Source organism: Spermophilus citellus (assembly GCF_964194105.1).
Source record: "Spermophilus citellus genome assembly, chromosome: 3".
Classification (NCBI taxonomy): Eukaryota; Metazoa; Chordata; class Mammalia; order Rodentia; family Sciuridae; genus Spermophilus; species Spermophilus citellus.
Window position 1 is genome coordinate 147,187,935 of NC_138184.1, and position 23,460 is coordinate 147,211,394.

A 23,460-nucleotide genomic window follows, 5' to 3' on the forward strand; every position below is an offset into this window, starting at 1 on the left:
TTTTGCTGACCATATTCTTCAAGGAAAACTAAAGTAATTGGTTCAAATAAGTTTTACATGTAAAATAAATAAACTTTCTTTAAGCATCATTTTGTGTAAGGTTTTACAGGATAAGGCACTCTCTTAGTCTGCATGACCTTGCTTCTAGCCCAAGCTTATGTGTATATGCTAAATTAGTTAGCATCAGCATGTCATAGCAATAAATGAAAAGAAGAACCTCATAGGAGAGTGCAAGGTATTGCTCTTCATTTTTCCACTAACGACAGAAATGAAAAGACTATTCTATTTGTACAAATTAGAATGGATAGCCATACATTTCTGAAATAATGAAAAATACGTGGCCTTGAACAGACTTTTGATGTTCAAGTCTTTAAATGGTAGAAGACTAACTGACACTGACATTAAGATTTTGTTTCTGTAAGAAATTTGATCAAGAAGGTAGGTCAATAACTACTATTTTCTTCTAATTAGAGTAAGTGACCCTTCACTAGTTAATTACCGAACTGAACAACAGCTTTACAAAACTATTTCAAGTATTCATTATCACAGTGAAAATGTGAGACCAATGTTAGTGTGAATGACTGGAAAATTCCTTTGATGAAAAAGGCAAGGGTACTAAATCAAAACATATACAAAATGCTTCAACGCATTTCTTTATGATATGAATAGAAAGATTATCCATAGAAAGTTAGAAAAATTAAGATAAATTATATATTAGTACACCTTTTCAACCACATTTTATATAAAAATTCAGAATAGTGTACTGTTATCTCAATCTACACAATAAAAATGCCTAGATTTGGCAGGTATCTTCTATCTGTGCATGTACTTTCTCAGTACAAGATTTTTATTTGTTGAGTCACTTTTTAAAAGTTTTATTTAATTGTTAACCTTATTGAATCATCAGTAAACCCAGCTGATTGGGACCCACTGTGGTTCCATTCTTAGTTTTTCTGTGGCAGTTTGTAGTTTCTCAAAGGCTTTGTCGAGATTGTCGTTTACAATGATCAAATCAAAATAGTGGTTGTATGCTCTCTGAATCCGTGCACTTTCATCCACGGTTTTCTTCAAGTCAGAGTCCTGTTGAAGAGTTTTAGAAGGAAATGTTTGTATTGTAATGCATATTTACTTGCTCAAACTCCAACTAAAAGTAAGAAATAAGTAGGTTGGACATTTTTTGTAATTCTGATATTAATCCTCAAAATTTTAAAAAAGACATTATCATCTGTTCATATCTTACTCTTTTCACCTACTTTGGTGTTTGTATTTTTGAATATTCTGTACCTTCGGTTTCATTGATATTTGGACAAAATTTCTAACTGAAAGGCTGTTGACAACAATCATTAGCAATAATCATGTGTTAATCTAAAGTAATAAAAGAATTATTGCAGGTTATTGGCTTCTAGTTTCTATATTCTTCTATTTCAGAAGATATTTATCTTCTGGCCCATGTAAATCATGGAGTCCAACTTGCAGTGGCTATTTATAAAAGCCAATTTACTAACAATCTCAGAATCTTAAGTGTGTTTTGAAGACTACCCAGATGCTAGCCATTTACCACCAAAACATACACTCATACACACTTTTAGTTATTTTTTTTTTGTGTTAGTATTATTTATATTTCATGAAATAGTTTTAGTCATTTTGGAATGCTGTAGGGAGTACTTCTTTCAGTAATGGGTTCTGCATGAGCAGGCAGAGCTTTTCATAAAATTCCAAGTGTTTTGGGAATTTCATTATATATCTGTATATTCTACAAATATTTACCAAGCTCCTATTAAAGTGGCTACTGTTTCGGACCTGATGGATATAAACATGAATACCAGAAAGAGTTCCTAACTTTTAGTGAAAGAGACAGGTAAGGAACAAATAAATAAACACAAAAAATTGCATGTTGTAATAAGTGCTATAAAAGACACAAACTGGGCATAAAGAATTTTAACAGATCTGCTCTAGATAAAGTCATGCTGAGAAAGTAAGGGAAAATAAGAAGGTTGTCATGTGTATAGCAGTAGAAAGAACAATGCAGGCAGAGGAAATAACAGTGTAAAATCCAAAGGTGGGCAATGGGCCTGGTATATTTAAATGACTAAAAGAAGACCAGAGTGGATGGAGAGCTGGGGATTAGGGCTAGGGTCTGGAGGGTTTCAATACAATGAAGGGAAATGTGATCTGACATGAGTGGATGCAGCAAGGTTGGTGGCAGAGAGGGTGGAAAAGACACCAGCCTGGACATTTATTCTAATGATAAAATCATCAGGATTAGCTGATGGGCTACATGTGGAAAGAGAAGAAGGCTAGTGCTTACATTTCCAGTTTGAGTAAATGGGTGGCTATAGAAGATGTAGAGTAAGGGTTATGCAGGACGAGGACAGCATGATTTTTTTTTTTGGGGGGGGGGGTGGAGGGCAAAAAGTTCTACTTTGTATGTAGCAGACACCCATGTGGTTGTGAGATATCCAAAAGGAGATGTAAAGTAGGTGACAAGGCAAGTATCCTAAGTCTAGGCTAGCTAGTACATCATCAGCATAACAATGGAGGCATGTAAGTGGTTTTGGTGAAAACACCTAAGAAAAAGCTTACACAGAAGTGGGTTCACTACTATGACCAAGGAACCTGAATGCCCATGAACACTTCCCTGGAGACTTTTAAAATACCTTTGATGGTATATTTTATAATGAGATCATAATTCAACATGAAAGCAAGTTTTACCTATTATTATCATTAGCAATCTAGATTGTTAAAAAAAAGTCCAGTAACAAAAAGTGGAATATAGACAGAAAGGGGAATAAAGAATCTCTTTATAGAATAAGCTCCAGGATATGCTATTTCTATTATATAGACTAAGATACCTTTTATATAAGAAATGGGGGAAGGAAGATAACCATATATACTTAAAAAAAATGGTTACCAAAAATGACCACCTTTGTAGGTGGGAGGGAAGAGAGTGGACAGGACAGAGAAAAGGTAGATTTGTTTTTAAAATTTACATTGAAACTATGAAAATGTTATACAGAATTATACAACAAATTTAAATGCAAATAGAAGAAAAGGGTAATACCTTAATATCAAAATCAAAATGAAACAAACCTGTTTTTCAAGTCAGTGGCCTAATCATATAGAAAGAAACTATTTTAATGACTTCAAAACAAAATAACTCAATGCCTTGTGGGATAGCTATATCCTCAAATTAAATAAAAGTCTTGACACTTAAAACTTCAAAACCATACTGTTATTAAGAGTTACTCAGAAATTATACTTTGTTTATATATATGCAAAATAAGAAATATGTTAATGTCATCAGGAACCAAGACTTTTAGCATAAGAAGCAAAAAGGCAAATAAAACATAAAATTTGAATTGGAACTATCAAGTTGAGCTAATTGTGTATGTTTTTTAAAGCAAAAAATTGTATCCTCTCTCTGACCACTGAAGGGCCTAGAAACTATGTCCAACAGAGTTGAATGTACACCCTGAGAGCCTAGATTATCTCTAATCAGGGCATCTGGATGACTGGTTCAGGAAATATATAAGAATAACCTGGAACAGCCTGTCATACTAGGAAGCAAAGAATCATCAAAAACTACTAGGGTTGTATTAAAAAGACTCGGAAGTCAAACTGAATAGGCTCTTACTAGCTGAAGAAAGCATAATTTAAGCATCAAAAAAAATAATAACTGACCTAAGTACATAGGAAGTATTGTAGGTCACATTAAACAGAGTGAATTTGGCTGGGCACAGTGGTGCATGCCTGTAGCCCCACTGTTCAGGGAGCTGAGACAGGAGGATCTAGAGTTCAAAGCCAGCCTCAGCAATAGCAAGGTGCTAAGCCAACTCAGTGAAACTCTGTCTCTAAATAAAATACAAAATAGGGCTGGGGGTGTGGCTCAGTAGTTGAGTGTCCCTGAGTTGAATCTCAGGTACCTACCCCACCAAAAAACAAAAATGAAAACAAAAACAAAACCAGAGTGATTTGGTGGTATGTGTTCTAAAGATACAAAGAACTGGGCATATGTGTTGGGGGGGGGGGGGCTATTCACAGAAAAATCACACCATAAGTGGTACTGTTGATAAGATTTTTTTTTCTCAGACTGTTGTATTTGTACTGTCAGATAAAGCAAATGAACAATTATGTGATAGTCTCACTTTCCCAATGTTTCTGAAAACTATGATGTATATTCAGCAATAGGGAAAGGAATTAGTTTTAAGATAAAAGGATTTTGGGAAAAATCAGTATGAATTCATGACACAGTGTCCTTTAAATGTACAAACAGAAAAGCATGTATCCTAGATTTAATTTTTTTTTTGTAGTTGTAGATGAATACAACACTTTTATTTTATTTGTTTATTTTTATGTGGTGCTGAGGATCGAGCCCAGTGCCTCACAGGCTAAGCAAGTGCTCTGCCACGTAGCTACAGCCCCAGCCCTATCCTAGCTTTTTTTAACGTAAAAAGGTCTAGCTAAAAACAATGATTAACCTTGAGACAATATGCATTGCATCCTTGTATTACAGTCTTAAAATACCATTTACTCTAAAAGGAACCAAAACATTTTTGAAAAATGTTTGATTTCTGGCCTAGAATTGAAAATGAAAATGATGAGCCTAGAATATCTATCATATCAGACAGCAAGGAAGTTATCCAAAACCATTGGGCTCATAAAAAAAGTATTTAGCACCAACTAAAATAGGCTCACATTGGTCAACGATGGGACAATTTGAACATCTATAGGAATAATAACTGCCACAGGGAACAAACCCATTCATTATTCTGCAAGCTGACCCATAAAGGTAGAGTCAGGCTTGTATCCTGCCTTTCCTCCATAAACTATACCACAGAGTAATCAACTTTTAATGAGGACCCCTCCCTTTTTTTCTAAACTAGAGCATTATAGTAATACCTTGTAGTTTTATTTTAATATTTAATATTAATATTTAATATTTTATTATATTTAATATTTTTAAGTAATACCTTGTAGCTTTATTTTGACAAAATCATACATGCATGAAATTTAATTTCAATCCCTTTCCCCTGCTTTTTCCCTTCCCTCCTCCTCCTGTTCTCCTTCTTCTATTGATCTTACTTTTGTTTTTTCTACATATACATAAAGGCAAAATTCCCTGTTGTGCATTTATATATGCATACTATGATTTTGTTAAATTCATTCCATATTTCTCCCCATTTCCTGTCCTTCCCTCTCAATCTCCTTGTATTAACTCAACTGATCTTCCCTATATCATTATGGTATCTGATCCCTATCAGCTGGCTACAAGTGTCTGGGTTTGTCTATGTGATTTCTTTTCTATTCTATTCCATTGGTCTTCATGTCTATTTTGAAGCCAATACCATGTTGTTTTTGTTACTATAGCTTTGTAGTATAATTTGAGTTCAGGTATTGTGGTGCCTGCTCCATCTATCCTCTTGCTCAGGATTGTGTTGGCTATTTTGGGTCTCTTATTCTTCCAAATGAATATAAGAACTGTTTTTCTCTAGTTTTGTGAAGAATGTTATTGGTATTTTGATAGGAAAGTATTGAATCTGTATATTGTTTTTGATAGTGTGGTCATTTTGACAATATTAATTCTGCCTATTCAAGAATATGGGAGGTCTTTCCATCTTCCAAGGTCTTCTTTAATTTTTTCAGTGTTCTGTAGTTTTCACTGTAGAGAACAATCACCTTCTTGGTGAGATTAATTCCCAAGTTTTTTTTTTTTTTTTTTAGGTTATTGTGAGTGGCATAGTTTTCCTGATTTCTTTCTTAGTAGATTCATTATTGGAGTACAGGAAAGCAATTTGATCTTGTATCCTGCTACTTTAAAAAAAATTTTTTTTTATCAGTTCTAGAAGTCTTTAGTGGAGTTTTTTGGGTCTTCCAAAAATAGGATTATGTCTTCAGCAAAGAGAGACAGATAGTCTGATAACTTCTTTTCCTTAATTTCCTTTTCTTGCCTGATTGCTCTGGCTAGAGTTTCAAGAACTATACTGAATAGAAGTGGTGATCTTGTGGACATCTTGTCCTGTTCCTGATTTTAGAAAAAATTCTTTAAGTTTTTCTCCATTCAGTATGATGTTGACTCTGGATCTGTCATATCTAGCCTTTATAATGTTGAGGTTAAATTCTTATGTCCCTAGAGTTTCTCCAGTGTTTTTAACACAAATAGGTGGTGGGTTTTAGTAAAGGCCATTTCTGCATCAACTATAATGATTCTTGTTCTTAATTCTATTTAATTGCTGAATTACATTTACTGATTTGTGTATGTTGAGCCAAACTTGTATCCCTTGAATGAAATCAACTTGATCATGGTATATTATCTGCTTTATGTGTTTTTTGAATGTGGTTTTCTAGTATTTTAATAAGGATTTTTGCATCTGTGTTCATCAGGGATGGATATTGTTCTGATGTTTTCTTTCCTTTACGTGTCTTTGGTATTGATATCAGAGTTATACTGGCTTCCTAGAATGTATTTGGGAGTGTTCTCTGCCTTTCAATTTCATGCAGTAATTTGAGAAAGACAAGTGTTAATTCTTTAACACTTGTAGAACTCAGCTAAGAATCCATCTGGGTCTGGGATTTTCTTTGAAGGCTTTTAACTGCTGTTTCAATTTCAGTACTTGATATTGGTCTGTTTAGGTATTTTACAGCTTCTGGGTTCAATTTCATATGTATCTAGAAATGTGTCAATGTCTTTTACATTTTCCAGCTTACTGGAGTATAAATTTTCAAAAGTTTCCTCTGGATCTCAGAAGTATCTGTGATGACATCTCCTTTTTTACTTTGATAATTTAGGTCTTTTCTTTCGTTTTTTTTTTTTTTTTTTTTTTTTTTTTTTTGGTACTAGGGATTGAACCCAGGGGCACTCAACCACAGAGCCACATCCCCATCCCTATTTTGTATTTTATTTAGAGATAGGGTCTCAATGAGTTTGCTGAGACTGGCTCTGAACTTGTGATCCTCCTGTCTCAGCCTCCCAAGCTGCTGGGATTATAAGTGTGCACCACAGTGCCCAGCTTCTCTTTCTTTGGTTTAGTTACGGTTTTATCAATCTTGTTTATCCTCTCAAAGAACCAACTCTTTTTTGCATTAATACTTTGTATTTTTTTTATTCTCCATTTTATTAATTTTGGCTCTGATCTTAATTATTTCTTGTCCTCTACTAATTTTGGAATTAATTTGGTTTTCCTTTTCTAAGGCCTTGAGATGGAGCATAAGTGTATTTATTTGGGAGTCTATTTTTTAAAAATAGGCACTCAGTGTTATAAATTTTTGAGGTCTTTTAAAGAACTCTAGTTTTATATATGCAGAAGGAATAACAAACTTAGAATATTACCACTTTGTCATTCCTAAAAACAAAATAGTAACTGATCCAGGCAAAGAGCAAAAGCTTGCTAAAATCATTAGGTAAAAAGTTTGTTACCATTTTGAACCCAGTGCTTAATTTTTTTTTTTTTTTAGTGCTTAATGGATCTTTATTTTATTTATTTTTATGTGGTGCTGAGAATTGATCCCAGTGCCTCACACATGCAAGGCAAGCGCTCAACACTGAACTACAACTCCAGCCCTATCACTACTTAATCTTATCACAAAAGGGGAGACAGCCTAACATAAGCACCATGATGTAATAACATAAGAAATACCACAAATGAATTTTTCTTGTGAAAAAACAAAACCAAAAAACCCCGATGAAACCACCTAAATCTACATCTGATCGGGCCTCTAGATCTACCTATCAGTTCACAGGAAAGAGAAAGGACAGAAGAAAATATAACGAAAGTGAAAGAATGGGTAAAATCCAGACTGTGGAACACTAAAGGGTAAATGTCCTATAAAATAACAACAACAACAACAACTAAATTACAATGTTAGAGGGGAAAGAGGCAGGCAGTGAGAATTTTCAGATTAAAAGACCCAAAAGGGATGTCTACTTCCAGGAACCAGACTAACCCTACCTCCTGACAACAAAAACACAGAAAAAAAATATGCCAAACAATAGTTTGAAAGACACGGTACATTAGGCAATGAAAGAGGTTCCAGAGACAGGAAACAAATGAAGCAAGCCCTGTGAATACCCACATTTACAACCTTGAAAGAGTTTGCAGGGGAGGGAAAGCCTAAAAGGAGTCTAAGGACTAAGTTGAGGACAGACCTGGGAGTTCAGAGAGCCCAAGGTGAAAACTTTGCAGGACAGAAAACCACATAAGAGCAGCATGGGGGCAAACTCTAGAAATTTGCAGCTGATCCCTGAAGAAGTCAGCTGAGCACCAATGGTGCATGTGTCAAACACCAGAAAGGAGTATAGATATTTATACTGAGCCAGGAATAGTACTGTTCCTACCAGAACAGAAAAACTCATGATTCACAGGCCATTTGGAAGAGCACCAAATGGGTTTGGGTTTTGCCTCAATAGAGGGGAATAATGGGCCTGAGAATGAGAACTGTTCAGGTCTTAACTAACAAATTATAAACACAAGACATAAAAGGAACAAACTATTTCCAAATAACTGCATCTCAAAACAAAACTCAATATGTCTGGCATAAAAACAAAAACCGAAACAAAACAAAACAACCCCCCCCCCGCCCCCCGCCAAAAAAAATAACCAGGATTGCAAGAAGTAGAAAATATTATCCATAATGGGGGAAAAAAATCAGAACTGCCCCAGGATTTACATAAATAACAGGATTAGAAGATAATAACATTAACTTATAACTACGTTTCAAATATTCAGAAAGTTAAATAGAGACATGGAACAACTTGAAAAAGAAGAACTATGAAGACTAATACTACCTGATTTCAAGATATATTGTCTGCTAGAAACCAGGAAGAGGTGAATGCTGTGGGGAATGGTTTGGATGTGGCTGCAGAGACACACAGGAAAAAGCATGGAGATGATAGATAGGTTCATTATTTTGGTTGGAATGGTTTCATGGGTGCATACATATGCTCAAACTTATCAAACTGGGTACTTTAGGTATGTACAGATAACTGTATATCAATTACACCTGAATTAACTAAGTTGAAAAAAATTTAAAAAGAGATGGGTTGGGATTGTCGTTCAGTGATAGAGCATTTGCCTTGCACGTGTGAGGCACTGGGTTTGATCCTCAGCACCACATAAAAATAAATAAATAAAATAAAGGTATTGTGTCCATATACAATTAAAAATATTTTAAAAAAGATATAATTATAATATTACTTATTAATTTTTTGTGTAATAGTGTTATTATCATGTTTTAAAAAGACCTTATCTTTCAAAGATAAACACTAAAGTATCTATAGATTATATAATGTTATAGGCTTGCTTCAAAAATAATGCAAGGTGAGGAAGGAGGTGAGGAGATATTTAACTCAACAAGAATGGAATGTATTATTGAAGGGAGGTGTTGGGCACATGATGGCTCATTTTTTTCCTTCTTTTATGTGTATCTTAAACTTTTCATGATATGAAAGAGGAGGAGGAGAAAAGAGAAAACACTGAAACTGAACAACAGAACCCCTAATTCTAACAATAATACTGTTTTTTTCTTACATTTTATAATGGGTAATTACATTTTTGTTTTAAAATAAAAGGTACAAGTATTCTCAAGAAATAGTAGTACTGTTCCAAATCCTAACAACAGAATTTTATTCTGTAACAATTTATGTAGTATATTTATTTGTTTAGTATGACTAGGAAGAATTAAACATACTGAAAAGAAAAGAAAAAGGAAATAATTTAGGGAAAAATATAAAAAATATAAGCCTGAAAAGAACTGCTCACCGTCAAAAGCTTGGTAGTGATTCCTGCATCAACAACAGCTTTGTGCATGGCACGTAGCGTCTCTAGCTCTGGAGCCGCAATAAATACCACATAGGGCATGAATTCGGACGTCCTCAACACTTTCAGTGCCTGTGTAAAATAATTACAAACCAATTTATATTAGAACTTGAATATGCTACCCTTTAGTATAACTCAAAGTCTATCTGCCTTCTTTCTAAGGATTACGGACATAATTTACTCCCTCTCCTACTGTTCTGCTGATTTCATATAGTACCTTCCTAAAATAGTGATTCATTAATTTTATAGTAAACTCAGTGTCAGTCCTCCTTTGTTCCTTCAAACAAAGGAAAAGTGTAAGATTTAGTGATCCAAAAATCATGAGTGATGTAAACTCTTTCTGTGTAATTGTAAAATTCTGTCAATATTGAAAAAATAGAAATAACCTCAGTGCTGATTACTTAAGAGTGACTAAATAAAAACATGTACATCCATATTGTGATATACTATGCAGCAACCACAAAGAAGAAAAATTATTCACAGAACCTGACAAGATCTTCAACCACTGCTTTATAAAAAAGCCAAATAATCTGTATAAAATTCTTCCATTTATGAAAAAGGCAATGACAATAAAATAGAAAAACCCATTACATTATAGATGTTTGTATTTAAGGCTTACTAAAATGGCTAGAAATATACATATCAAACTATTAATATTTATCATTGAGTAGGGAAATGAGGTTGGGCTGTATATGAAAAGGTGGAAGGGGTGAGAGAGAGACACGCAACAAGAATGAAGTGAATGTCCTGTGTGTGTGTGTGTAAGAGAGCGAGAGCAAGAGCACGAGAGAGCGAGAGCGAGAGCAAGAGCGAGAGAGAGGGCGTGCATGCTGCGCGCTACATGGGGCAGGGTGGAGAGAGACACAGACATAAGAGAGAAAGGAGGGGAAGGGACTTCAGTTTTTTATTCTTTGTATTGCAGCCTTGAGTTTAAAATTTAATATTTCCTAACACATGTATTTGTGTATTTTGAGAAAATAAACAAAACCTAACTTCTGCAGATTTAATCACATGGTTTCTATCCTTATTTGACCCTTTGCTGGCTAACTCATCAGAGATTTATTTAATTAGTGATGGATACACAATAAGATTCTCTACCAACAAAATGTTACAGAGTGAAAGAGCAACCCACCTTCACCTCTGACAAAACAAACAATACCAGCCTCCCTAGACACATAAAACAAAAACTCCCCAGGAAATAAAAATTTTTAAAACAGCTTTGGAAACCATGCTGCTCACTTGTGGGTTGACATCCAAAATGCAAGTTCGTCCAGTCTGGACAACTTCAAGAATAGAGTCGATCTTGGTTCCATAGAGGTTTCCTTCATATTCCCCATGCTCCAAATACTTTCCACCTTTAATATCTGCTTCCATCTCTGATCGTGACACAAATTTATATGCTTGGCCATCTTTTTCATCTTCCCGTGGCTTCCGTGAAGTAACTAAATAAAATAATGTCAATTATTTGTACAAAGAAACTGTAGGGTATAAAAAACGGACTAACATATACCAGGTAGCTTCTCACTTTTCCATGTAGTGCAGGTGCTGTCAAACGACAGCCTATGACGAAATCTGACTTACCTGCAATTTTTGAAAATAAAGATTTATTGGGTCATAGCCAGGCTCATTCATTATCCATGATTTCTTTCCCATTAAAACATGAAGCAGTTGAGAGAGACTGATGGCCTGAAAGCCTAAGGTTTTTTACCACATGACCCTTGCACAGAAAATTTTTGCTGACCCTTGAGAAAAAGGAATGTTTTAAGAGGTAGTACCAACATAAAATTCGTATCAAAACTGTCCTTTTAAAAGTCAATTTAAAATTTCAAAATATATTTGCCTAGAGGCGAGCCCTAAATCAAGTTTTTAATTACTGCTGAGTCTTAAAAGTGTGAAGCTTGTTGCAAGTGAACATCTTTTCCAGATGACAGCTCTCCCTTTTCCTTTAAAGAATCTGTTAGAATCATCCTTTCCACTTGAACATTTCTTAATTGAGTGTCCAAAAGGCAAGCAAGGTTCATCTAGTCTTAGTTGATCATATCAATTTTCTGAAGTATAGTTCTATCCACAAATTACCTATTTTTTTATCTTGCCTCAAGCCTAACCAATTCTCTTTGTTCCATGTTTACTGATATCCCCAATTGTTGAATGTTTTATTTCAACATCAGAGGTGGAACAGCCACCTCATTATTATTGTGATCTCTAAATCTCTTCTACTTTGCCCTCCCCAATGAATGAGAGTGAATAACACAAGTCAAAATTCAGAAGTAGAGGATCCTTTTGTATAATATTTTAGAACTCTGATATTTTCAGAGACATACAACTCCTTTGAAACTTGGTCTGTGCTAGGAATGGACTATTACCATCTTTCAAACTGTTGCAAAGGGTGTACTCTGACAACTTCATTAAACACTAGCTTTGAGGAAGAAAAGTAATTTCTATGTGTATTATTTCAAGCTTAATCTTAATCTGAGCTTGGAAGGATCAATTTTAAAAATAATACTTCCATAAAAGCTTATAAATATATAACTGAACAAATCATTAAGTACACAAAAGTAATCAAAATAGAAAGCTGACAAAGCATAAAACACCAAGAAAACTTTCATAAGAAAAAAATAAACTTCAAACTCAAGCTCAAAAATAAGGGTTTAATTCATAATGAGATTGTTGTGTACAACAGGATTCCCTTTTATCTCCTGTTATTTTCAGTCTCAACCTCTAGAGTGGTCATTCCAGACCACTGTTGAGAGTACTTATAACTAACTTTGGAATCTTCAAAATTCCAAAGTTAGTTATAAGTAATGCGATGATGGATTTTCATATTCAAAATCATGGATCTCGGGCTGGGGTTGTAGCTCAGTGGCAAAGCACTTGCCTTGCACATGTGAGGCACTGGGTTCGATCCTCAGCACCACATGAAAATAAAGATATTGTGTCCATACCAAAAAAGATCTTTAAAAAAAAATCATGGATCTCTTCCTGAAATTATTCACCAAAGGTGGCAATATAACAAAACTTCTAAGTAACTTTAAATTTACCAAATACATACATACTAAGACTTAGTTCAATAGCTGCAAACATAATTTTAGAAAAGTACTGTTTTGTTTTTGGTGAGTGAGTAAGGTGTGTGTGTGTGTGTGTGTGTGTGTGTGTGTGTGTGTGTGTGTGAAGTCCTACAGTGAAACCATATAAGGAAATATGCTGCTTGAAATAAGTATGTATATGGCACATATATACTCACGGCCTCTCCCAACATGTTGAGAGAATCTTAATTCTTGGAGATATGTTATTTAGTTTACAAATGATTTTTAACTGTAACCCATTCTTTACTGAAAATAACAACAACAAAAAAATCCAAATGAATTCTATAGTACCACATTTTTAAATACCCCTTTCCATTTCTAAAACAGAAATTAAAATTGAATACAACTGATTAGTTAGGCCTACGTAATGAGCCACTAAATAATGTGATTTCTTAGAAGTAAATTCCTGTGGCAGGTAAAATTCTAAATTTTGGAAGGAAACAATTTGTTGACTAAACTCAAGGTGTCAGTGTTAAGAGCAGTATTCATAAGGTAGTTTGTTCCCCAGGAATAACAATGTTTTTCTACTTTAATAAAATGTCATCCACATCACCTGCCAATGTGTAGAAGGATATTGTATATCAAAAATCAGGCAAGAACCAGCCATCTCACTACTGAAGCAATTGAAATTAGTATGTCAAAGAAATACAGGCACTCCTATGTTCATTATAGCCTTATTCATAATAGCCAAGATCCAGAAATAACTTAAATATGCATCAATGGACAACTGGGTAAAAAAATATAGTATAAAAATATAATGGAATATTATTTGGCCTGAAAAAAACCCCCAAGAAATTCTATCAGTTATAATAATACAGATGAACCTAGAGGATGTTATGGTAAGTGAAATAAGCCAGCCATGGAGAGAAAAATACTGTATAAGCTGACATATTTGGAAGCTAAAACTGTCTAACTCACAAAAGTAGAGAAGAGAGTAGTGGTTACCAGAGGCTGGGGTAGGGACAAAGGTAACATTTGATTAATAAAGTTAAAGTTAAGAGAAACAAGTTCTAGTGTTCCACTGCACAGAAAGATGACCACACTTAATAATGTACTGTTTATTTCAAAATAGCTGTAGCTCAGTGGTAGAGTGCTTGATCCCTAGCAATGAAAAAAAAAAAAAAGAAAGAAAAAAAAGTCTGACCACAAGGAAATTATAAATATTGGCTGGATATGTTAATTACCCTGATGTGATCATCCCACAATGTATGCATGTATCAAAACATCATATTGTCACAGTTTTCATTCTTTCTTTTCTTTTCATTTTTTTAAAGCAAGAAACAGCAGGTTTAATGCAAAAGTGACAGTAATAGACTTCTCCAAAGAGAAGGGGCCCTGGAGCTGGAAGTCCCTCAGTGTTTCTTTTCAGTGTTTATTCTGAAGCTTTATAAAAGCAAGGTGAATGATTTAAAGAAGAGTAAAACAAACCTACATTATGTAAAAAAGTGAACTGACATATGTATGGATATACATAAACTTTTCTGTATAAAAATAAGGATTATCCAAAGGTAATAGTACATCTTTCTCGGAAATTAATTTGGCACTAGGAGATCAAGATGAAACATTTATATATATACTCTTTGATCTGTAAATTTTACATTTGAGATTTACATATTTATATTTTATCATTACCTTATTTGTAACAAAAATGCCTTCACCCCTACTAAATCCATATGAAATAGAATGGTTAAAAAAAAGTAGCAATTAGATGCTGGAATATTAAAACACTATTACAACAAAAAATTATTTAGATTCCTTGTGGTGTAAAATATACAAAAATAGCCATAGTTTAACACTTTAGGTGCACAATTCAGTGGTTAATATTAGAACCTCTATCTTGTTGTGTAACCACCAGCACTATTCATCTCCAGAACTAATAAAATCTCTGTGATAACCTCCCTGGGCAGCTAATAATCACTACTCCACTTTCTGTCTCTATTTGACATATTCTAGGTACTTCATTTATAACTGGAATCATACAATATCTATCCTTTTGTACCTGGCTTACTTCACTCAGCATATTTTCAAGGTTAATTCATATATTGCCAAGTATCAGAATTTTAATCCTTTATCATTCAAGCTGAAGAATATTCTATTGTATATTTACATGACATTTTGTTTATTCACTTATCCATAAAAGGATATTTGGATTTTTCTGTTTAACTATTGTACATACTACTGCTATGAACACTAGCATACAAATATATATTGCAAATTCATATTTCAGTTCTTTGGGAGTAGCTGAATCATACAGTAATTCTATGCTTACTTTTTAAAGGAATTGCTATATTGTTTTCCACATGGGTATATGATTTTTTACATATCTACCAGTAATGTACAAGGTTTCCTTTATCTCCCCATCTTCATCAACACTGGCTATTATTAAATATATGGGTACGAAGTGGTACATCATTGTGGTTTTGATTTGCATGTCCCTAATGATTAATGGCATTGAACATCTTTTCATATGTTCACTATTCATTTTAATATCTTTTGCAAAAATGTCTATTGAATTCCTCTGCCCATTTCTGAATTGGGTTATATTGCTGAGTTGTAGAATTAATCTTTGCATAGATGTTTTAGTGACTCCTGAGAAAAAGTTTACATAATGTTCATTTATTCATGCATGAAATATTTATTGGGTATATACTATGTACCAGATCTTATTCTTTATACCAGGTAAAAAGAAGTCCAAAAGACTCTGTTCTCATGGGAAATATTTTTTAACATGGAGACAGGTAATAAAATAACAAGAATGTAAGTATTATTATATAACCACCAGGTATGAGAGATACTACTTTAAGTTGCATGGTTAGTGAAGGCCTTTGGGAAGTCATAGCTTGAATTCAAAAGTCTGGGAGATATAGGAATTGACAAGAGCAAAAAGGCATGAATTATAAGCTTGAGGTGTTTGATGTAGCCATTCCAGTTAGAGGGGAATGTGTTGTTTCTTTTCTTCTTCCCATAGTAAAATTATCCTCCCAGGAGAATTCTGAAAGCCTTTGATGACATGTTGTAGTAGTGGGAGTCCTATACTCCCACTGTCTCGAAAAGTAAGAATGATTTTCCTCTAGGCTAATGTCTGTGTATACACATCCAAAAGATATCATGCTTGAACTGTTCTGAAGGTACTCTGCACAGAAAGGGTAAGGAAAAGAAAAAATAATATAGCCAACCCTCTGTACCCACCAGTTTTATACCTGCAGATTCAACCAGCCCTGGGTGGGGAAACAAACAAACAAAAAACTCCACACCGAACTCCATCTGTACTGATCATGTACAGACTTTCTTTTTCCTTGTCATTAGTCCTTAAACAATAATAATATGACAACTATTTATGTAGCATTTTCACTGTATCTAAGTTATAAGAGAATTTCAAGTATTCAGAAGGATATAATAGGTTATATGAAATACTATGCCCTTTTAGATAAGGGACTTGAGCATGAGTGGATTTTGGTATGTGCCTGGAATTGGGAGGTAGGGAGGGGAAAGGGTGTCCTGGAAACAATCAAGGGCTGACTTCGGGAGGCACAGCATAGAAACTTGGGGCAACACTGCAAGGGATAGTTGAAGACTATAATACCTTTGCAAGGAAAATGCATAATATGGCACTCTCCAAAGACTCTGTAGATAGGCCATGTTGAAGAGAGAGTGCTTGGACATGCAAGGCAAAGAAGTGCAACAGGCAAGATTTTTACAATCTTAAAAAGATACAAAAAATTTTAAAGGAAATAAACCTTGAAACTAAAATGAAACCAATACAAGCAAAAAATCAAATCTCAGAACACCATAAATCAAACCACATTCAAACTAACCTCAGTTAACTGATTTTGCAAGGGCACAAACTATGGTGCTGGAAAGGGAGTTAAGGATAAGAAAGGGAATTAAGGATAAGAATGGGACAAAAGAACTTGAAGAGACTTGGATCTTAAAGGCAAGAAACTAAAAATTGAGGGGGTTTATTAAAGCATATGCAGTGAATTGATCTATATCTACCCCCCTCCCCAACTTTATCAATTAGAGATTATTCTCACAGATAGATAATATGCAGATTCTTCTCTAGGGAAATTCAATACTCCAAAGAAAAAATATCTTGTACCAACATTATGGGCTTCTCCAATAAAAGAGCTGACTCCTTGCCTGTCCCCTAAAATAACGCTTGGCCAGTTGTCAAGACTTGCTCTGTACACAGAGCTTCCAGTCACTTTTCACACTTCACTTTGAAGTCTGGACTTACAAACAAGGATCAGTACATGAAGGAAAAAAGTCTTTAAACATAAAAGGAAAAACACAGATATACTATAAACAGAAGTAGTAACCCAGAGGAAACAGAGTTAATTTAGCCCATAAATGTATCTTAAAATAATTAATCTATTTGGTATTCTTAAAGATACAGAAGAGATAGAAGGGGGGAAAACAGGAATGAAGAAAAAAATAGTACTGGGTTGGGGGAGGACCACTCCCTAAACAAAAAATAATCATAAGATGAAAACTACAACTATGATAATCAACTGACAGAAGAAAAAGTAATCACAGTAGTCTTTAAAAGAATAAAAAGATAAAAGGGTGAACAATAGATTCAAAAAGGGAGAGACTGAAGATGTATACCCAGGCACATCATCACTAAATTTTTGAATTCTTTAAGAAACAATAAAGTAAAACAAACACAAATATCAGTGAAAGAAAAACCAGGTAATGTATGGGAAGAATAAGAATTAGAATGGTATTGAACTTTTCAATAGAACTGGATTCAAGAGTAACATCTTTTGATTTTTAAAATCCAGAACTTTCAGCTAAATAATCAAATAGAGGACAGAAAACATATCTTAAAATACAAAGATGAAGAAATTACAATTTAAACAACATTTCTTGTGAAGTTACAAGAGGATATGGCCCAGCAAAATAAAGTCAAGTAAAACCAAGTAAGAAAAAGAAAGGCATCCATGAGCAGTAGCTTCAATTTAGGACAACAACATAGGGAAATACCCACTTGTGAACAGTGGGGCAGCTGGAATAGAGAACACACAGTCCTCACTGCAGACAGAGTCAGGTCTTAAGGAAAAAAAAGAAAACTTATTGGATAAGTTTCATTCAAACAACAACAACTCATAATATACATGCACATAAACTGGGGAAAAGAGTAGGAAAAAAAAGAATTCAAGCAATTGCTGGATAGTGGGAGGGAGAGAAACTGTTTAACAAAGTAAAATTGAACTGAAAATAGAGCTATCTTTATATCAGAAGGGTAATCAGGGAGTCAGTAGATAAAGTCTAAACCGGATAAGTAGGATATAGCAGAATAAAGATATTACTAAGAAATTTGGAAAACTACCACAAAAATTAGCAATAATAACAAAAATAATAATGGAAAGTGAATGTATGTGTTAAGTAGGCCAGAAATGGGCAGGGTAAGGGAATATGGGGTTATTTTTCCCATCATATGCCTTTAAGCACTATTTGTTTAATATATAATGCACATATTAATTTGATAAGAATAAGCTTTATTCCACAATTGCAGTTTTAAAATACTTTGGTTACAATGAAGATTTTATTTTGTTAACCACTTAACTAGGATTTGTCTTTATTTTGTGGTTTACACAGCCTATAATGGAATCCGAAGTCTTTTATCTTGAAGGGATTGTCAGTGGCACATGAGGGCAATGATAAGGTTACTCCTTTTCCCCCTAAAAATTTTATCAATAAGAATATTCACTGAGAATTAAATCTCAAAGTATATTGGATAAAACCAGAGAAACCAAAATTCATTTAAAAGATATGTGGTGATCTTAGACTAAGATTCTACTCAAAATGGCCTGAAGGCATTAATATACCTAAAGGCATACTGTATTAAGGGCTGGGGTTGTGGCTCAGTGGCAGAGTGCTTATCTTGAATGCATGGGGCACTGGGTTTGATCCTCGGTATCACATAAATATACTTTATATTCAACCAGAGATATGGAAAATTGTGCTCTATATATGTAACAAGAATTGTAATATATTCCACTGTCATTTGTTTAAAAAAATAATTTTAAAAAAGTATTATACCCATCTACAACTTAAACAAAAAAAGGGAGCTAGGGATATGGCTCAGTGGTTGAGCACCGATGGGTTCAATTCCCAGTACCAAAAAAAAAAAGGAATACTGTGTTAAAAAGTCAGCACAGAAAGAGCAGTTAGAAAGGCAACACAGGCCTGTCTCCTGCTTTTTCAGGGAAGAGAGTTCACAAGCTCCCACAACAATAGTTCATGCATCTCTAAAACAGAAAGAAACGTATAGTCATAATAACAATGTCAGTGATATCATCCAACTCTAAGATCTAATTCCAGTCTCACCAAGTTTACTTCAAACCTCATTATTTTCCTTTCTAAGTCAATATACAATGCAAAAAGAGGGAAAATTACAAAGATCACAAAGTGAGCGAGTGATTCACTTAATGGTTATTATTCTCACCAGTATTATTTTATATATTAATCTTTGTGTTCTTAATGAATGCTGGCTGCTATGAAGGATGAATTGCTTTTGATATGCTATCAGAAATCAGGTCCATGACCTTGCAGGACTGAGAGCTATAAGACAGACCACATAAATTCACAAAGCTATTGCCACCCTGAGTGTGCCTGAGAGTCCAGAAGACTCTTCCCCCTTTTCTTTACACTGCAGTGGCTGAAAAATATAATTTTTCAGATAGATATCAGTTGTATAATACTGAGTTAATGTAATTTTGCTTCAATCGGTAAACACTTGCATTTAACTCTAACTTTTCTGAACAGAACAGTTTGGAGAGACAATTGCCACCAAGTAGCAAGTCAATTGCTACAGTATGATTTTAAGAACTGCTAAGCTTCTTAATAGGACACCCATAGCACAAGAGTTAATAACAAGAATCAACAAATGGGACTTACTTAAACTAAAAAGTTTTTTCTCAGCAAGAGAAACAATAAAAGAGGTAAATAGGGAGCCTACATCATGGGAACAAATTTTTACTCCTCACACTTCAGATAGAGCCCTAATATCCAGAGTATACAAAGAACTAAAAAAAATTAGACAATAAGATAACAAATAACCCAATCAACAAATGGGCCAAGGACCTGAACAGACACTTCTCAGAGGAGGATATACAATCGATCAACAAGTACATGAAAAAATGCTCACCATCTCTAGCAGTCAGAGAAATGCAAATCAAAACCACCCTAAGATACCATCTCACTCCAGTAAGATTGGCAGCCACTATGAAGTCAAACAACAAGTGCTGGCGAGGATGTGGAGAAAAGGGTACACTTGTACATTGCTGGTGGGACTGCAAATTGGTGCGGCCAATTTGGAAAGCAGTTTGGAGATTCCTGGGAAAGCTGGGAATGGAACCACCATTTGACCCTGCTATTGCCTTTCTCGGACTATTCCCTGAAGACCTTAAAAGAGCATGCTACAGGGATACTGCCACATCGATGTTCATAGCAGCACAATTCACAATTGCTAGACTGTGGAACCAACCCAGATGCCCCTCAGTAGATGAATGGATAAAAAAAATGTGGCATCTATACACAATGGAGTACTATGCAGCAATAAAAAATGACAAAATCATAGAATTTGCAGGGAAATGGATGGCACTAGAGCAGATTATGCTTAGTGAAGCTAGCCAGTCCCTAAAAAACAAATACCAAATGTCTTCTTTGATATAATGAGAGCAACTATGAACAGAGCAGGGAGGAAGAGCAGGAAGAAAAGATTAACATTAAACAGAGACATGAGATGGGAGGGAAAGGGAGAGAAAAGGGAAATTGCATGGAAATGAAGGGAGACCCTCATTGCTATACAAAATTACATATAAGAGGTTGTGAGGGGAATGGGAAAATTAACAAGGAGAGAAATGAATTACAGTAGATGGGGTAGAGAGAGAAGATGTGAGGGAAGGGGAGGGGGGATAGTAGGGGATAGGAAAGGTAGCAGAATACAACAGTCACTAATATGGCAGTATGTAAAAATGTGGATGTGTAACCGACGTGATTCTACAATCTGCATTTGGGGTAAAATCGGGAGTTCATAACCTACTTCAATCTAATGTATGAAATATGATATGTCAAGAGCTTTGTAATGTTGTGAACAACCAATAAAAAAAATAAAATTAAAAAAAAAAGAACTGCTAAGCTTTTAAGTTATATACCAGTTTATTTTCACTGGCATAATCCAAATTTATTTGGAAGTAACAATAATTAATAATTCTCCCCAGATCCATGTATTCATACTGTCTTCTACAAATAAATAGCAAAGAAAACACCGAAAACTTACATGGCACTGTAGTTCCAAACCTAGTGGGATTCAGTACTATGAACCTGTTTTTCAAACTTCTTCGGCCCACACCTTGAGCTCCTATTAATACTAGCGTTTTTCTCTGGAAGGGAGGCATTTTAGCTACTTCCTCGTATATCTGAATTTCATGACGATCAAATTCTAAATGTAAAAGGAAATGGAAAAACATTATATTTACTTATCTTTTCTATACATGAGAAATCATCTGCTATACTTTCCAATGATGGTTTTGTTGTCTTGATTGTTAACCTGTTTAGCACAGATTTTAAAAAAAAATTGGTAAAGTACAATAAATTATTTTATATCTTGACTTAAACATCTGTTTCCAAGCATGTGCTCTTAAAATTTTATCATACTTATTTATCAAATATTCTATCCATTAAAGTTTCTTTATAATCAATTTGTCAGTAGAAACAACTCTTTAGTGCAAGTAAGCAAATTATAGATCAGTAAAATTTACACTAAAAAGGGTATATTGAATATGGAGGAAGGAGTACAGAGAACGTCCTTTCAATGAGGTAAATGAATAAATACTATACCAAATGCATATAAACAACATGCTGGTATTTAAATATTAAGATCCTCAAATTTATGTATATAATAAAATGTTAGATCTAAACTATTTTCAGTTAATACATCCCAATCATCATCTTAGTCAACAGGAAAAGGACAAATTTTCTTTTTTTTTTTTTTCCCTTGGGGAAGGCAATATAATGTGTTTTTTGCTTTTGTTTTTTGTTTTGTTTTTTTTTAAAATTTATTGTTGGTCGTTCAAAACATTACAAAGTTCTTAATATATCATATTTCACAATTTGATTCAAGTGGGTTATGAACTCCCATTTTTACCCCGTATACCGATTGCTGTATCGCATCAGTTACACTTCCATTGATTTACATATTGCCATTCTAGTGACTGATGTATTCTGCTGTTTATCCTATTCTCTGCTATCCCCCTTCCCCTCCCCTCCCCTCCCCTCCCCTTTTCTCTCTCTACCCCCTCTACTGTAAATCATTTCTTCACTTGTATTATTTTTCTCTTACCCCTCCTTTCCTCTTATATGTAATTGAGTATGACCCTGAGGCTCACCTTCCAATTCCATGCGATTTCCCTTCTCTCTCCCTTTCCCTCCCACCTATCATCCCTGTTTAATGTTAATCTTCTTCTCAAGCTCTTTGTCCCTACCCTGTCCTTGGTTACTCCCCTTATATCAAAGCAGTCATTTGGCATTTGCTTTTTAAGGATTGGCTAGCTTCGCTTAGCATAATCTGCTCTAATGCCATCCATTTCCCTCCAAATTCTATGATTTTGTCATTTCTTATTGCAGAGTAATACTCCATTGTGTATAAATGCCACATTTTTTAATCCATTCATCTATTGAAGGGCTTCTAGGTTGGTTCCACAATCTTGCTATCGTGAATTGTGCTGCTATGAACATCGATGTAGCAGTGTCCCTGTAGCATGCTCTTATTAGGTCTTTAGGGAATACACCGAGAAGGGGAATAGCTGGGTCAAATGGTGATATATCCCAATCATCATCTTAGTCAACAGGAAAAGGACAAATATTCTATTTTTCAAAAATGCTTTAGGGGCACATATTTAATGAATACTAAGGTCAAAGTGAATTTGAACGATTATATTACCTGTCATTATTGATAGAACCATTATTGCTAAAATTCCCAATCTATGGTAATAACACCTAAGTTATTATCTCAACAACCTTTCCTTATACAATTTCTCCAAAGTAGATTACACCAGTACTAGGACAGAAAAAGCTTACTTCTTCCTATAGTATTTCTTTGATTGTATACACTTTAGTTTACTACCAGTATAGGGGTAGGACTGAAGTTAAGAAAATACTTCATTTATTTATTTTTGTGATGCTAAGGATCAAACCCAGTGCTTTTCATATGTTAGGAAAGTGCTCTACCACTGAACTACATTCCCGGCCCTGTTTTATATTGAGACAAGGTCTTGCTAATTGCCCACGCCTCGATGGACTTGTGATACTCCTGCTTCAGTCTCCTTGAGTAGCAGGGATTACAGGATTGTACCATCATGTCTGGCAAGAAAGTAGTCTAAATAATGTAGTTTCCATTATTTATCTTTCTTCTTTTTCTTTTTCAGACAGGCAAGGTTTACCCGATACAGGTCTGAGATCTTATTTATAAAAATAACTTTATGCTTTATTGAGATACACCTGACAGTAATTTTAAACTCTACAACTTGATGTTTGGATGTAGAGACACATAAATGATC

The 23,460-nt window shown here is 34.4% G+C and overlaps 1 protein-coding gene across 6 annotated transcripts in view; it reads right to left on the minus strand.

Moving 5' to 3' along the window:
- Positions 1-859: 859 nt before the first annotated feature.
- The window catches only part of PALS2 (protein associated with LIN7 2, MAGUK p55 family member), a 127,335-nt gene continuing 104,734 nt past the window's right edge, over positions 860-23,460 (minus strand). For all 6 annotated transcript variants that reach the window (XM_081284641.1, XM_081284640.1, XM_081284644.1 and 3 more), the window contains 4 exons: positions 21,183-21,344; positions 11,052-11,254; positions 9,756-9,884; positions 860-1,080 (listed from right to left, as the gene is read on the minus strand). In XM_081284641.1, the coding sequence (XP_081140767.1) occupies positions 904-1,080; positions 9,756-9,884; positions 11,052-11,254; positions 21,183-21,344 (671 nt within the window). In that variant the 3' untranslated portion in view covers positions 860-903. The remainder of the gene's footprint in view (positions 1,081-9,755; positions 9,885-11,051; positions 11,255-21,182; positions 21,345-23,460) is intronic.